The following is a 13,406-nucleotide window of genomic DNA, read 5'->3' on the forward strand; positions in this document are numbered from 1 at the left end:
TTACCAGTGGGGTTTTTAACCTCTCTCTCCTGGCTTGCTAGCTCAATGGTGTTCAAAGGAAGTAAACTGAAGCTAGTTTTATGTAAAATAAAAACAATGTGATCTTCTGAACTATTAAAAAAATCTGTGAATGTCTCACTTATTGGATGGGTTGATTGTAAAGGTGTGAGGTCAACTAACACACTTCTTTCTTTTTACCTGATCTGCAGCTTCTTTTCAGTCCATATTAACAATCGAGATGAAGAAGCAGCAGAGGTTCTTGAATGAGGATGGGGATGGCGATGGGAGGAAACCAAATGCCATCCCTCCCCTGGATGACTGGGCCAGTGAGGCTGATGTGCAAGACTTCAGCACTGGGCAAGGAGGTGACCACCCCCACCTTTCTCACCAAGCCTTGACCCAGGACCCCCAAGAGAGGGAGGCAAGCAGCGCTGACTCGGGTACCATCCAGATCAAAGACAAGCTGAAGACGAAGAGGATGTCTGAAGGCCTGTCAGCCTCATACAGAGGTAAGGCGGGAACCTGCCTGCTCTCCTGTGGGAAGAGGGGTCTTTTCCCAGCCTAGAAAGCTAGTGCACATTCCCAGGGAACAGTTGTTCCCTGCATGTGCCCCCTGCAATAACCTTCCCTGTTGCTGTAGGGGTGTACAACTGTGAGGCAGGGAGAGGAGCTGGAGGGTGAATGTGCAGGTGAATAATTCTGGGTATGCACAGGTCCGTGGGCTCTCTGTTATTCGACAGGAGCCCAGAGGACCAGGGTGCTCCCCTGGTGGCTCTGTGGGAGTGCGTAAGTGTTGTCCACTGGCCTGCTTCAAGTGGCTGCCAGCATGAGCGTGTTTCCCTGTGCCGTTATTTAGAAGCCTGCAATAAATCTGTCCAATGAAATATCTAGCTTCAGATGCTTTCTATTTGCAGTGCTGCTTCTATTATGCTTTGTGTCTCTGCTTTGCAGGCCTGACTGACTGCGATGACCCCACGGGGGTTACCCTGAAGCCAGTAGATTCTGGATCAGCTTCCCAGAAGCTCCGGGTAACCTCCAAGACCATGTCTGCCACCCAGAACAGACCTGTTTCCTCAGAGACCAGCATGTTAAGTGATGGAGAGCAGGCGCATGGGGAAAATGACACAGACTATGATGCCAGTGATGAGGATAACATGGAGCTGATGTCAGAGAGCAAAGGATATAAAATAAGGAAACCAAGCCAAGCATGTGTAGTGGATCTTCAGTTTATTTCCAGTAGGCAGAGCTCTGAGATCTTTTTCTGCAGTGTGAGCCCAGGGAAGCAGCTGAGCCAAGGAAGTGCTCAGCTGAGCTGCAGGGTGGGAGCTCTGCTGAACTTCAAAAAATGACGGTCAGCCCGAAATTAACTATGTGGGAGCTGGAGAGCACCAAGTGTCCAGAGAGCACAGTGTCCTGAGACAATGTGGAGAATGCAAAACTGCCGGCAGATCCTCTTTGAGCACAAGGGGCTGCCAGCGAGAGTAATGAGTCTAATTCAATTTGAATTTAACATCAATACCCTTTAACTAACTCTTAACAACACTGAATGGCACTGAATGACTGTTTGTTTGAGCCGACAGCCCGGTAATTTCAGAGGGTGCTGCCAAGTTCTTGGGTGGTGAGAAAAGTCAATCTTTTTGGTAATGCCTTTCAGGGAGGAGAAAGTGAAGGGACTCATCAGCATCAGACGCCTGGCTATCTCCCACTCAGAAGTCCTTCTTTCTACACTTCATGATGTTTCCTTGGTAGTTATCAAAGAGGTAAGAATGTTATGTTCAATTGTGTCCTATGTACCTCGTACATGGAACATAGAGTTGATATGTGCTTCTTCATTTACGTGGGTGTCTGCCTTCATCACTATTTTATTCCCTGTTTTTATAAGGGCTATGTCAACTATCTCTATGATCTGTCTGCACATATAGCTGTATTTACAGGCATGTAGGGCATCTGTGTCTCTTCTCTTTGAGGTAGGTGTCATTCTCATGCAATATACAAATGCAGAAACTGCAGGTGATTTGCCACAGCCCAAGTCTCTGCCCAAGCTGTAATTAAACACTGCAGCTTTTGCCTCCCAGCTTCCTCCCACTTCTTCCTCCTCCTCAGCAACCCGGGTGAGTGACTGCAGGTATTTATTTTCCTGTGTTTCCTGATGATGTTTTCTCCTCCTTCCTTTCTGCTTCCTTTTTGGTAATTTGCCCTTTCCACTGAACTGTTGACTCTGTGCGCCTCTGGAATTTTGCACAGCAGCAACTGGGTGCTTAGAGCAGCCTGGCTGTGGGGTGAGCAGGGCAGTCACACACAGCTTCACTGTCTCATCTCTCAGTGAACAGAGAGGTCTCATCCTAAGCTAATTAATAACATCTATGGCTGTATTTCCAACTTGGCACTTAGCAGCCAGTTCAGGCCACAGACTTGTACTCTTACTACATGATTGCCAAATATATTACATTTTCCTTTCCTTGCAGAAGACAGTAGGACAGCTCATTTCCATGAAAGCAACTCCTCTTGTCCAATATTTAATGACATTGGAGGCTTGAATGTCCCTTATGTTGTTGCACTCTTTAAACCCTTCTGTTTAGATATGCAGGACTCAGATTCTACCCCTGTGAGATCAGGCTTAGGACGAGAAGCCCTTTCAGGTTAGCTCATCTGATTTTTACATCACTTTTATATTTCTGAGGAAATTTCCTCCTCTCTGTTCTGCAATCATGCACAGAGACATCTTTCAGCTTTTGTTTCACTCCAGTCCCAGATTTTGCTTTCACAAGCACTTCTAGCACTTATGCGGTTTTCTTTTATTAAGAGGCACAACTAATTCTGGCAGAAAGAAGTACTGGTCTGTCCTTCAAAGTATTTTTCAAATGAAGCACGTGACTCTCAGTTATTTCTTCCTTACCCTTATGGGAGAGACTTTGGAAGCAGGAGTCACCCAAGAACAGCCCTGAATGCTGCAAAACCCCACGCGTTGCAGCTGTAATTGTATGCGACCTCCAAAATCCTTGAGTACCTAGAGTCCAACAGCTGGGGTTCTCCTGACCAGGCAGAGCAGCAGATGGACTCCAAGTCCATGCTGCATATTAGCCTGATTGTAGACTTGAGCCTGTATTTTCAATTTCCTCGTTGAGTGCTCAAACTGCCAGTGCTACGATTTTGGACAGGAGGAAAGTATTACTTTTCCTCTGTCTTGTCTTTATGAATTGTGCCTTTATAGTTTAAAAACAGCCATTGACTTTTTTTTTTTTTTTAAGGCCTAAAATCAAAGCAGTGCACATTATGGATTGAGTAGCACACTTAGTTCTAGATTAAACAATATTTTAAAGCTCTCAGTCTCATTAAAATTATATAAGTGGGCCTGAGGCCAGAGAAGAAGTTGGCGTCAGAGTAAGTGTGCTCCTGTGCTTGTGGTCTTCTGCTCTTACCGTGCTCTTATGTTCCATCTGGACACGGTGAGAAGTCATGTTGTTTCATGCGACTTTCATCTGGTGAAATGATTTTCTCTACAGGGTGGTTCTTACGTTTCCCCTCATGACTTCCCCAGGTGAACAATCTCCGCTCAAAGGTGTGTTGCTGTGCAATCAACACTCTTGGAGTGCTCTTCGGGACCATGAAGAAGGACATGGACCACGAAGTGGATGAGATTGCTCGGGTCTTGCTGCGGAAGATGGGGGACTCCAGCGACTTCATTCAGACAGCAGCCAATCAGTCCCTGGGGCTCATGGTGGGGAGTGTGACTCCTGCACGAGCAATGGCTGCTCTCATGGCCAGTGGAGTCCAGTACGTCGTTCTTTTCTTAGTGCTGTCCTTCACCTTGAATTGTGTCGGTAGGAGGAAGGGATGGGAGGCAGAAGGGAATGGATGGGAGGGAGGGGTCCTTTCTCCTGCATCTTCTGTGAACTCGGTGATTAGATTCTCTGATCATAATCCTCTCTCCCTTCCTCTTGCATCTGCTTCTGCCCTACTGCAGCCTGTTTGTTCTCACAATATGTCAATGCTGGTGAGACATGGTGAATGATGGGGAAGCAAAAGTTCCTGCAACGCGTGGTGATATTGCCTTGTGCTTTGCGGGAAGAGGTATAATAGCAATTCTAGCAGTGAGCGCCTTTTGGTATTTCATAACGCTAACCACAGAGGCACTGAGAAAAGCCATGCATCATCATTATGCCATTAACTTGAGAAATAAGGAGGCTAATTGCTAACACATGGAGCACACTGGGGAGAACATGCTGGGTGCGGCTCAGCAGGCGCAGCTCCTACTAAGGGGGCTCTGTCTGACTGTCATGTCCTTGAGATCTCTACTTTCTATTCAAATTGATGTTGCAAGTCAGCCTTGAGATAGTGAGCAGCTTTATAGGTGCCTTCACAGGCTGACTCCCATGGGATAACTGAAGCAAATGCTGCCTTAAATCATAGAATCACAGAGTAGCAGATTGGAAGGGACCACCTGGACCATCTGGTCCAACCTTTCTTGGCAGAAGTGCAGTCTAGACAAGGTGGCTCAGCACCCTGTCCAGCTGAAGCTCACTTCCCTGGGGAGATTATTCCAATGACTGATTGCTCTCATTGTGAAAAATTTCCCCCTGCAGATTTGGAGATAAACAGGTGGAATAACCCCCAGGACTGCTGCAGTTCTGTTTGTGTAGCGGAGCCCTCTGATGAGTCAGCAAGAATTGTCTTTCATTTCCCTCTTTCCCAGACTAAATTTCAGGAAAGAAATTGAGTATCAAATAGTCCAGGGAGGTAGAATTCCTTCCTCTTACTTGCAGGTAGCCTCTCTGTACAGTGCCAATTTTGTGTTTATCTGAGGACAAATCATCTACAGGTGGCTAAAATGGCAGTAAGAACTTGTGTGTCCTTTCCCCAGCAATGACAGGGACCATGCTGTGACCGAGGCCTGTGCTTCTGGCCCTCTTTTTCCCCCTGCCCCAGTCTTTGTTTCCTTGTTTGCAGACACCGCAATGTCCTGGTGCGCAAGACTGCGGCCGAACACCTACTGACTGCGATGGAGCGAATTGGAGCCAAGAAGCTCCTTTCAGGCATACCTACCAGTACTGAGGTGCTGGTGTGCATGCTGGTGAATCTTGCTCTGGACTGTCATCAGGACACAAGGTGATGATCTTCATTTCACCTCCTAAAATGTGAAAACTGTTTGATGTCTGGCTATAAATGATAAAACCACAAAAGAGCGGAAGGTAAAATTTAAAAAGTTACTTCACAGTGTGGATAACGTCTGGGGAGATGACTGTACTGGGTAAGATGAGATTGTCCAGCAAGAGGGACCATTGACAAATTCCTGTGACTTGAATGATTCTTTATTCATATAGGGCGACATATAGGGCCCTCTGTTCCCCTCAGAAGGGAGTCACCAACTACTACCACTCTTCTTTTTCTTTTTCTTCTTACAGCTGCAGTTGTAACCCTTTTTGTAGATGAGGTCCATCCAGGGGGCTCTCCAGGTGGATCTTCTTGGCTGTCCTCTGCCTGATTTTCAGGGTCCAGGGCCTCATATCTATTTGTTAACAGCACCAAGGGTGGTGATGGGGTTCAAGAGAGGGTTCTTTTACCTCTCCGATCAGGGACCTATTTCCATATCCCCCCATCAATTAGATCTGCTCTATCTGCCTTATGGCAGGAGGGACAAGGCTTTGCCATCTCCTGTTGCACACCCTTAGGAGTCAAAAGAGTTTGACCCCACCAGTCAATTTCTTCTTCACTCTCCCTAATGTTCCTTAGTCTCTCCACCTCTTCCTTAAGCTCTGCCACTAGGCACAGTAAGTCATTGACCTGGTCACATTGTACACAGGTGCCTCCCATACCATTCTCTGATACTAATGCCAGGCACAGACACTCTGCGCAGCCAGAAGCCTGGGTGGCTGCATCCTTCTTGGCAGGTAGTGTCTGTGTAGACACACTCTTTGTATTAACGGCAGCAACAGCTTTCCTTTTTCTAGAAACCATTGCTACCCTTAGTTACATTTGGGACAAGAAAACAAAATGAAACCCCGGACACACTTCTTTCTTTCTACCTGATCTGCAGCTTCTTTTCAGTCCATATTAACAATCGAGATGAAGAAGCAGCAGAGGTTCTTGAATGAGGATGCGGATGGCGATGGGAGGAAACCAAATGCCATCCCTCCCCTGGATGACTGGGCCAGTGAGGCTGATGTGCAAGACTTCAGCACTGGGCAAGGAGGTGACCACCCCCACCTTTCTCACCAAGCCTTGACCCAGGACCCCCAAGAGAGGGAGGCAAGCAGCGCTGACTCGGGTACCATCCAGATCAAAGACAAGCTGAAGATGAAGAGGATGTCTGAGGGCCTGTCAGCCTCATACAGAGGTAAGGCGGGAACCTGCCTGCTCACCTGTGGGAAGAGGGGTCTTTTCCCAGCCTAGAAAGCTAGTGCACATTCCCAGGGAACAGTTGTTCCCTGCATGTGCCCCCTGCAATAACCTTCCCTGTTGCTGTAGGGGTGTACAACTGTGAGGCAGGGAGAGGAGCTGGAGGGTGAATGTGCAGGTGAATAATTCTGGGTATGCACAGGTCCGTGGGCTCTCTGTTATTCGACAGGAGTCCAGAGGACCAGGGTGCTCCTCTGGTGGCTCTGTGGGAGTGCGTAAGTGTTGTCCACTGGCCTGCTTCAAGTGGCTGAGCAGAGAGCAAAGGATATAAAGTAAGGAAACCAAGCCAAGCATGTGTAGTGGATCTTCAGTTTATTTCCAGTAGGCAGAGCTCTGAGATCTTTTTCTGCAGTGTGAGCCCAGGGAAGCAGCTGAGCCAAGGAAGTGCTCAGCTGAGCTGCAGGGTGGGAGCTCTGCTGAACTTCAAAAAATGACGGTCAGCCCGAAATTAACTGTGTGGGAGCTGGAGAGCACCAAGTATCCAGAGAGCACAGTGTCCTGAGACAATGTGGAGAATGCAAAACTGCCGGCAGATCCTCTTTGAGCACAAGGGGCTGCCGGCGAGAATAATGAGTCTAATTCAATTTGAATTTAACATCAATACCCTTTAACGAACTCTTAACAACACTGAATGGCAATGTCCCCGAATACACGTTTTAACAACCCTTATATACTCTTTGCGTAGTGGTCACACGACAAACACAGGCAACGATTGGTTACTCTCTGCAGTCACGTGTCCCCCGCCTATGGTGATTCGCTGCGGGGCACTGCCCACGAGCTGTTCACGCGCAGGGATGACAGTGCCCCTCATGCAGCTTTAGGCGGGAAGACAGACCAGCTTCTGTTTACTTCCGTGCGGTCCTAGTGCACCTCAGCCACATCAAGCGCTGGCTTGTTCACACCAAACAGCCAAAAAACTCTCGACAGCACAGTAGAACCTGGGCCAAAGGGCTAGTAGGGGAAAGGCGGTAAGCAGAAAACAAAGATGTGCTTGAGAAAAGCAGGTTTTGTCTGTGTGCAAAGTGACTACGTGGGGACTTGGCTGGAGTTCAACAATGCCTGGTAGGTGCTTTAGGGACGAGAGGCTAGTTGTGGGACATTTGAGTGATTTTCTTGAAGTTAATGGACATTGTATGGAATTGAACTGAACAGGCCTCTGAGGCCTATGTATTCAGCAAGAGAGCAAGTGAGCAAGAGTCGAGCAGCCTACGTGTCTTACGTGACTTTATACAACCTTGGGTAAAACAAAAGAAAGACTGTCTAGTGAAGAAAAGAATCAGCAAGTCAGCTATAATATAGATACATTTTGTATAATATTAGAGCCTATGTAAGAATTGTATAATCCAATCACCTATTAGTTTGCGGCGCGTGAACAGCAGCTATTGACCAATTACAAGTAGCCTTCTGATGCATGGACAGCGTGTGGACAGGTCAAAATTTAAGGAGAGTTATAACAAGTAATAAACGGCTTCACTTGAATTCATATTGGATTGTGTGGGGTCCATGATTCGTCGCCCTCGCAAGTGGTGACCCCGACGTGATCCGAAAGGAGAATTTACAGCGAAGGGGACGACTGCTGTGAGGAGCGAGCCCTGGCTGGAGTCGGCGCGGCTGGACCGTGACCGGGACGCAGTCTGCGGGCTGCGTACCTCCTGAGTGATTGCTGCAGAAGCGACGGAGGAGGAATAGAGGATCCGATATCGTTGCGCAACGCACACCCAAAGAGGTGACTAGCCAGGGGCGAGAGGAGATGGGGCAGAATATATCAAAAGAAGAAGAAGCAATACTGCGTCTTCTCTCGCATATCCTCTCTAGGAGAGGGGTGAAGTATGAGGAGAATAACCCCGAAAGACTCCAGCTGAGCACTGCTCTACTATTTCCAGGCTACCCAGCTGCACTCGTATTGCAGTGGTGACAATGGGAACAAGTCACGGAGAGTGGTTTTGCTTCCCCCGATCCTCGAGTCAGCAAGATCTTCTGATGGGGCTCCTGGCAGTGCTGCAGACTCTCAGAATGTGGATTTCCAAGAGGCCCCAGAGATGAGGTAAGCCAAAGTGTCCGCTTCTCCAATATGTCTTCCATCTCACACTTCTCATCTTGTGAGATTGTTTTCCACAGTCAGTTCTTCAATATATTTATGCAAACTTCTGTACTTTCACCACTTTGTGTATCTCTGGTGACCAGCACCATGTCAAAGCCAACATCTAAGATTGGCTCTAAGCAACTCAACCAACTCTCACCAACTCTAAGATCACCTCAAAGCCACCTCTAAGATCTTGGGTGGTGGGGCACAGGAGGAGGCAGGACTTAAGACGAACTTAAAAGCAAGTCCTCTGCTGGACTCTGATACTGATTCACTCTGTAATATTTGTGGCACCCTTTGGGAACTGTATTGCATGGATCTGAATACAGCATCTGGTTTTGTGTGTCATCTTTGCCAATATCTGTACCTGCAAGGTTATGTTAGGGCAAATATTGGCTACTGTAGAGCTGTCTGTAAATTCAGATGCTGCTTCTGTAAACATCAGTTATAACTTCTCTGTGTCTGGGCCTTCACTGTAAAATGCACGCCCAGATAAATCTCTGTTTATAGATGTCTAATTCTATATGTGAAAAATGCAGTTGTGATTCGTGCTAAGATTTTTAATGTTTACAGGTATAACCAAATGATGCACGGACTCTGAACTAGGAAAAGGGAAAGGTGGTTAAGTTCTATGTAAAAAGTTATGAAACTTGTTTAGGAAGTTATATTGATATTGGGAACTAACATTTTAAGGGTTAAGCAACTATATAATAATGGCCTACTAACAAGCTAACATTTTAAACCACATAATTAATATCTAGTTTAGAGCTGTATGTAACTAATTGTGCTAAAAAAAAAAATAGGCAGGACTTCATTAAATGCCGAGATAAGAAGTTTTACAGCACCAGCTGCAACCTTGAGGAGACAAGATAGCCAAGATTTACAGCAAAAAGGAGGCACCAGTCTGGTTCCAGTCAGTTTGGTAGCTTGGATTCCATCCAGTTCCTTCCAATGAGCCAAAGGTAAAAAGTCCACTGTGACGAAGCTGAAGGAGCCTTCATCCAAAGACCCCTAAAGACCCTTCCTCAAATTCACCAAGTGACATTGCGCAGGCGCAACAGGGGAGGGTCAAGGAGGGGAATATGTAAATGGTTATCTGAGACTCATTTTAATAAAAAGCCAGAAAGTTTATGAATATGTATAGGCGTTTCTGGGGTCATTATGAATATGTAATACCATACTGTATTTAAGCACACTTCTTATTGTTAAAAGTGTGCGTGTTGGGCGGAGTGAATCCCCCGTGCACCCAGCGCTGTTTTGCTTATGCTCTAACGAAAACGTGTTTAAGGAATACAAGGAATTGGATTAAATGTTGTTTATCCATAGAAAAAGCGTAAGTTATTTATTTCATATAGATGCCTAATATTTGCATATGGTTTTAAGATCAAAGGGGGGAAAGTACTAGAGAACAGTTATGGGGCTGTAACTGATGAAAAGATACTTGCTTCGATATGCATCAGGAAATCTAGCTGTCAGCTTTATCCTAGTTATAACAATAAATAAGGAGTCACAGAAATACAGTTCCAATTCAAAAGCTTCAGCATAGCTTTTACAGTGCAATCTGAGTATACTGACCTACCAGCTGAGTTGGAAAAACCCTTCTTCTTCTAAAAAGTACAGGGAGGTGTAAAATTATTCTCAGGAGACAGCAGTGGTATTTCCACATGTAACAAGATACTGTCATCAGTTTAAGGCATGGCCAAGCAATGTTAGGCTTCTACAGCACTATAAAGGTAGCTGCACTCCATACAGACTTATGGCTGGCTTAACATCTCTTGCTGATTCAGAAAGGATGTGTGAACAGTGGGAGCCACTCAACTCTGAAAGCAGAGACAGCAGAATTGGATAGTTAAGGCCCAAATTGAGATTCTGTGCTTCAGCTGGAGCTTGACCAGTTCTGTGTGACTCCAGCAGCTGAAGGTTTAGTGACAATTAATCACCTTCGCGTATTGTTGGGTTTATGGGTTGCATTTTCTCCTTCATCAGATGGACCTCGCTAAGGAAGTTTGCCTCTCTTTCTGTATCCTCATGTATTATTTTGTCCTCCATTTTCTTAAGGTCAAGATCAGGCAGCAGAAGTGAAGACAAGACTTTTGAATCTCGAGGTGGGTACAGGGCATGGTTGCCCTAAAAAGAACATAGGTGACCCGTGGATGGCAATGTGAAAATTCAGCTGAAAACTGTCCTGTAACTTTTTTCGTTTTTTGATGCACTCAGATGGCTCCTCAGAGACCAGTCACTGGGAAATGTGCTCTGTTGATCCAGTGAAAATGACTCCAGCATGGAGTTATGAATGGCAGGAGCTAGAAGGGTACCTTGGGGCCATGGAAATGCACAGGAGGAAAAGAAAATGTTCCCCTAACTCATGCTTATACCTTTTATCCCTCAGCATGCTCTCTAATGTCACAAAGATTAGAGAAAAATGAGGCATTTGGCATGAAATGAGAAATGGGCCCACTCATTCCTCCAACACTTGAAGGAGAAAACCTTCTCTTGAGCAGCTTCTGAGCTGAACCCTTTCAGATCTGAAGCACATTAATCAGCATAGCCTATTTTTGCAGTGGGAGAAATAGTGAAACCTTGTATGATAGCAAGTCCTTGTGAATTTTCCTTTTACAAAGAGACTTAAGGATCCAGCCTACGCAGGATCTGAGCTCTCTGTCCTTTTAAGTACAAGCCTAAATTGAATGCTGAGTCATGAGGTTTCCTTGTTGCAACTCATTTACCCCAAGTCACATATGCTGGGTTTATGATTACAAATCTCTTCCCCCACTCTATGTGCATATGTCAGTATTGCACACTGAGGCTTGGATAGGAGATGCCTACTGGCTTTCCCCTGCTCCCTGCCTTGCGTTGTCACTAGCAATTAGAGTTCTGCAAGACAAAATGTGGTGTCTGGTGCATCTGCGTCAGCCAGTACTTCTAAGCTGAAAACCTCAATGACACCGTTGCTGCCCCTTTGCCATCTGTGGGTTTGTAGCGATAGGAGAGATGGGAATTTGAGAAATAATTGTGCTGATGCAGAAGAAGCAATAAGATCCACTGGTCCCTCAGCTCAGTGTTAGTCCTGACAAATAATGGGCATTCCCAATAGGAATGATTCCTTTGTTGCTGATACACAGCTAGGATGCTGGGTGCAACTAGGGAGGACTATTGCTGGGTAAGTAATGTGACATTTTTGCTGGATACATTATAGACTAGAAATGAGATATATCGTTAAACCATCTTTCTCTCTCTTTTATTATTGACCTGACCATTCTGCAGGAAAAAAATCCTGATTTAAGAAAGTTTTTCCTTTTTTACTGCTTGGCTATCACATGATTTTATCATCTGTGAAGCCATGTAAGGAATGATTAGTTCTCTGAGTTTTACTAGCTCTTTTGGAGAGTATTTCAGAATGAGCTGCACTGTGCTATTCCCATTAAGAAAATCAGCCTTTAGTGAGTCTGCCCAGGAAGTGGGCTGACCTACTGCAATTTAGAATGAAACCCCTTGGGGAAAATGAATTCTGGCTTCAAGAGCACAATTCTGCTTTTGGTAACACTCTAGCAATCCTAAGCTTTTCTTTTAAGGCCCTCTAAAATATTCCAGCAAAGAGGAGGAAATGTTAATTCTTACCTCTACAAAGACTATTAAACATAGCTATTAAAACCCAGGCGTTCTTTAGTAACTGGGGAAAAGAGGATGTTTACTAAAATCAAAATGGATAGGAACAGAGACAAACCCTTTTGGCAAGGGCAATCTCCATCTCTCTGTTCTTCTCTGTCAAACACAGCTGCTCACCAGAAGCCAAGGGTTGAGGCCTTTATCACACAGTAGGTTTGAGTCTGGTGGCCAACAAAGCAACGTCATTTCTGCTGCCAGTGCAATATGGTAGTACCCCATTTGTTTGGAAAGGTGGTATCTTCCTTACTGTTATCATACACAATCTATATCCGTGTCTTATCAGAGGTCCAGACTTTGGAACCCATTTTGCCTGCTCTCCAGCATCGCGTTGCTCGTGACGTGAAGTCTGCCAGACGTTTGCGTGAACCTGTGGCCCCATTGCCAAACCTCCCACCCAGACAGGCCAAGGAGACAAGCCACCGTGTGAGGGCTCGCCTTCTGAGTGTCGATGACTTCAAGATCAGCAATGAAAAGGTAAGGGCTAAGGACAGGGGTGAGCAGGCTTCCTTTTCAATGACTGTTCAGTGCTTGGCACAAAATGTCACTGAAAATCATAATCTTCCCCTCTTGTGGAGCAGATTCTATTTGGAATACATTTGACAACTACAGAGCAATTACTTGAGTATTTTCTCTGGTGCAGCAGTTACTGGTTGGGAGGCGGTGCTAAGGTTAGGCAAAAAGCATTCTTTATGTGCGGAGGCCGATTTAGAGCAGATCTGAATGGCAGGGCAAGTTACACATTAGTGAACATGTGCACAGTGCATGCTTGGAAGCACAGAAGCAAAGATTCTAATGCTGAATGCAAGGAAGGCTGCAAAATACAATAGAAGAGCTTGCTTTGCCTTAGTTACCCTTCTTGCTGTATCTCACAGCCATCTCGTTCACAGTTTTTCTATTCAATAAGACCAATGTTCCTCCAACTTGTTTTCACGTGACTCCTTTTTTGGACTCTGGGTTCTCAGAGAGCAGCTGAGTCATTCAGAAGCAAGGAAGTGAGAAGCAGCTGCAATTACTGGCCATGAATGTTAAGAAACAGCAAATTACCTCTCATTGCTGGTTATTGCAGATGGGTTTTGTTCCCCTGCCATAGCCTGTAGGAACTCAACCCCCTGCTCACGGTAAGGTGAGCTCTTAATCTGTCTTGGAGCGCTGCTATGACTCTCTTGGTTCAAGCAGGGCTTCCTGACATAGATTGAGAAACAGCACCTTGGACCAGTGGAAGGTTATGGCAATGGAGTGTCACACATCACTAGCTGTAATT

The 13,406-nt window shown here is 45.8% G+C and overlaps 2 protein-coding genes across 4 annotated transcripts in view; both read left to right on the forward strand.

Annotated features, from left to right (window-relative positions):
* Nucleotides 1-13,406, forward strand: part of LOC135579191 (TOG array regulator of axonemal microtubules protein 2-like) — a 34,386-nt gene that overhangs the window by 11,549 nt on the left and 9,431 nt on the right. Inside the window, exons 7-11 of the mRNA XM_065059537.1 lie at nucleotides 210-509; nucleotides 952-1,347; nucleotides 8,260-8,440; nucleotides 10,538-10,584; nucleotides 12,429-12,619. Of these exons, the coding sequence (XP_064915609.1) occupies nucleotides 210-509; nucleotides 952-1,347; nucleotides 8,260-8,440; nucleotides 10,538-10,584; nucleotides 12,429-12,619 (1,115 nt within the window). The remainder of the gene's footprint in view (nucleotides 1-209; nucleotides 510-951; nucleotides 1,348-8,259; nucleotides 8,441-10,537; nucleotides 10,585-12,428; nucleotides 12,620-13,406) is intronic.
* LOC135579149 (TOG array regulator of axonemal microtubules protein 2-like) lies at nucleotides 1,358-6,810 on the forward strand. 3 transcript variants are annotated; one of them, XM_065058715.1, is made up of 4 exons: nucleotides 1,358-1,760; nucleotides 3,539-3,774; nucleotides 4,948-5,106; nucleotides 6,218-6,810. In XM_065058715.1, exons 1-4 carry the CDS (start codon nucleotides 1,644-1,646, stop codon nucleotides 6,258-6,260), a joined length of 555 nt encoding a protein of 184 aa, XP_064914787.1. In that variant the 5' UTR covers nucleotides 1,358-1,643; the 3' UTR covers nucleotides 6,261-6,810. The 3 variants fall into 3 exon arrangements, with proteins under 3 accessions (XP_064914787.1, XP_064914786.1, XP_064914788.1); XM_065058714.1 differs by having other exon boundaries at nucleotides 1,359-1,760; nucleotides 6,035-6,810; XM_065058716.1 differs by having other exon boundaries at nucleotides 1,359-1,760; nucleotides 6,046-6,810.

Source organism: Columba livia, chromosome 3 (assembly GCF_036013475.1).
Source record: "Columba livia isolate bColLiv1 breed racing homer chromosome 3, bColLiv1.pat.W.v2, whole genome shotgun sequence".
NCBI lineage: Eukaryota > Metazoa > Chordata > Aves > Columbiformes > Columbidae > Columba > Columba livia.

Coding starts and splice junctions, on each gene's coding strand:
- LOC135579149 (XM_065058714.1), top strand. CDS start 1,644: ATGCCTTTCAGGGAGGAGAAAGTGAAGGGACTCATCAGCATCAGACGC. Junction 1,761..3,538: donor CCTTGGTAGTTATCAAAGAG/GTAAGAATGTTA, acceptor TGACTTCCCCAG/GTGAACAATCTCCGCTCAAA. Junction 3,775..4,947: donor CTCATGGCCAGTGGAGTCCA/GTACGTCGTTCT, acceptor CCTTGTTTGCAG/ACACCGCAATGTCCTGGTGC.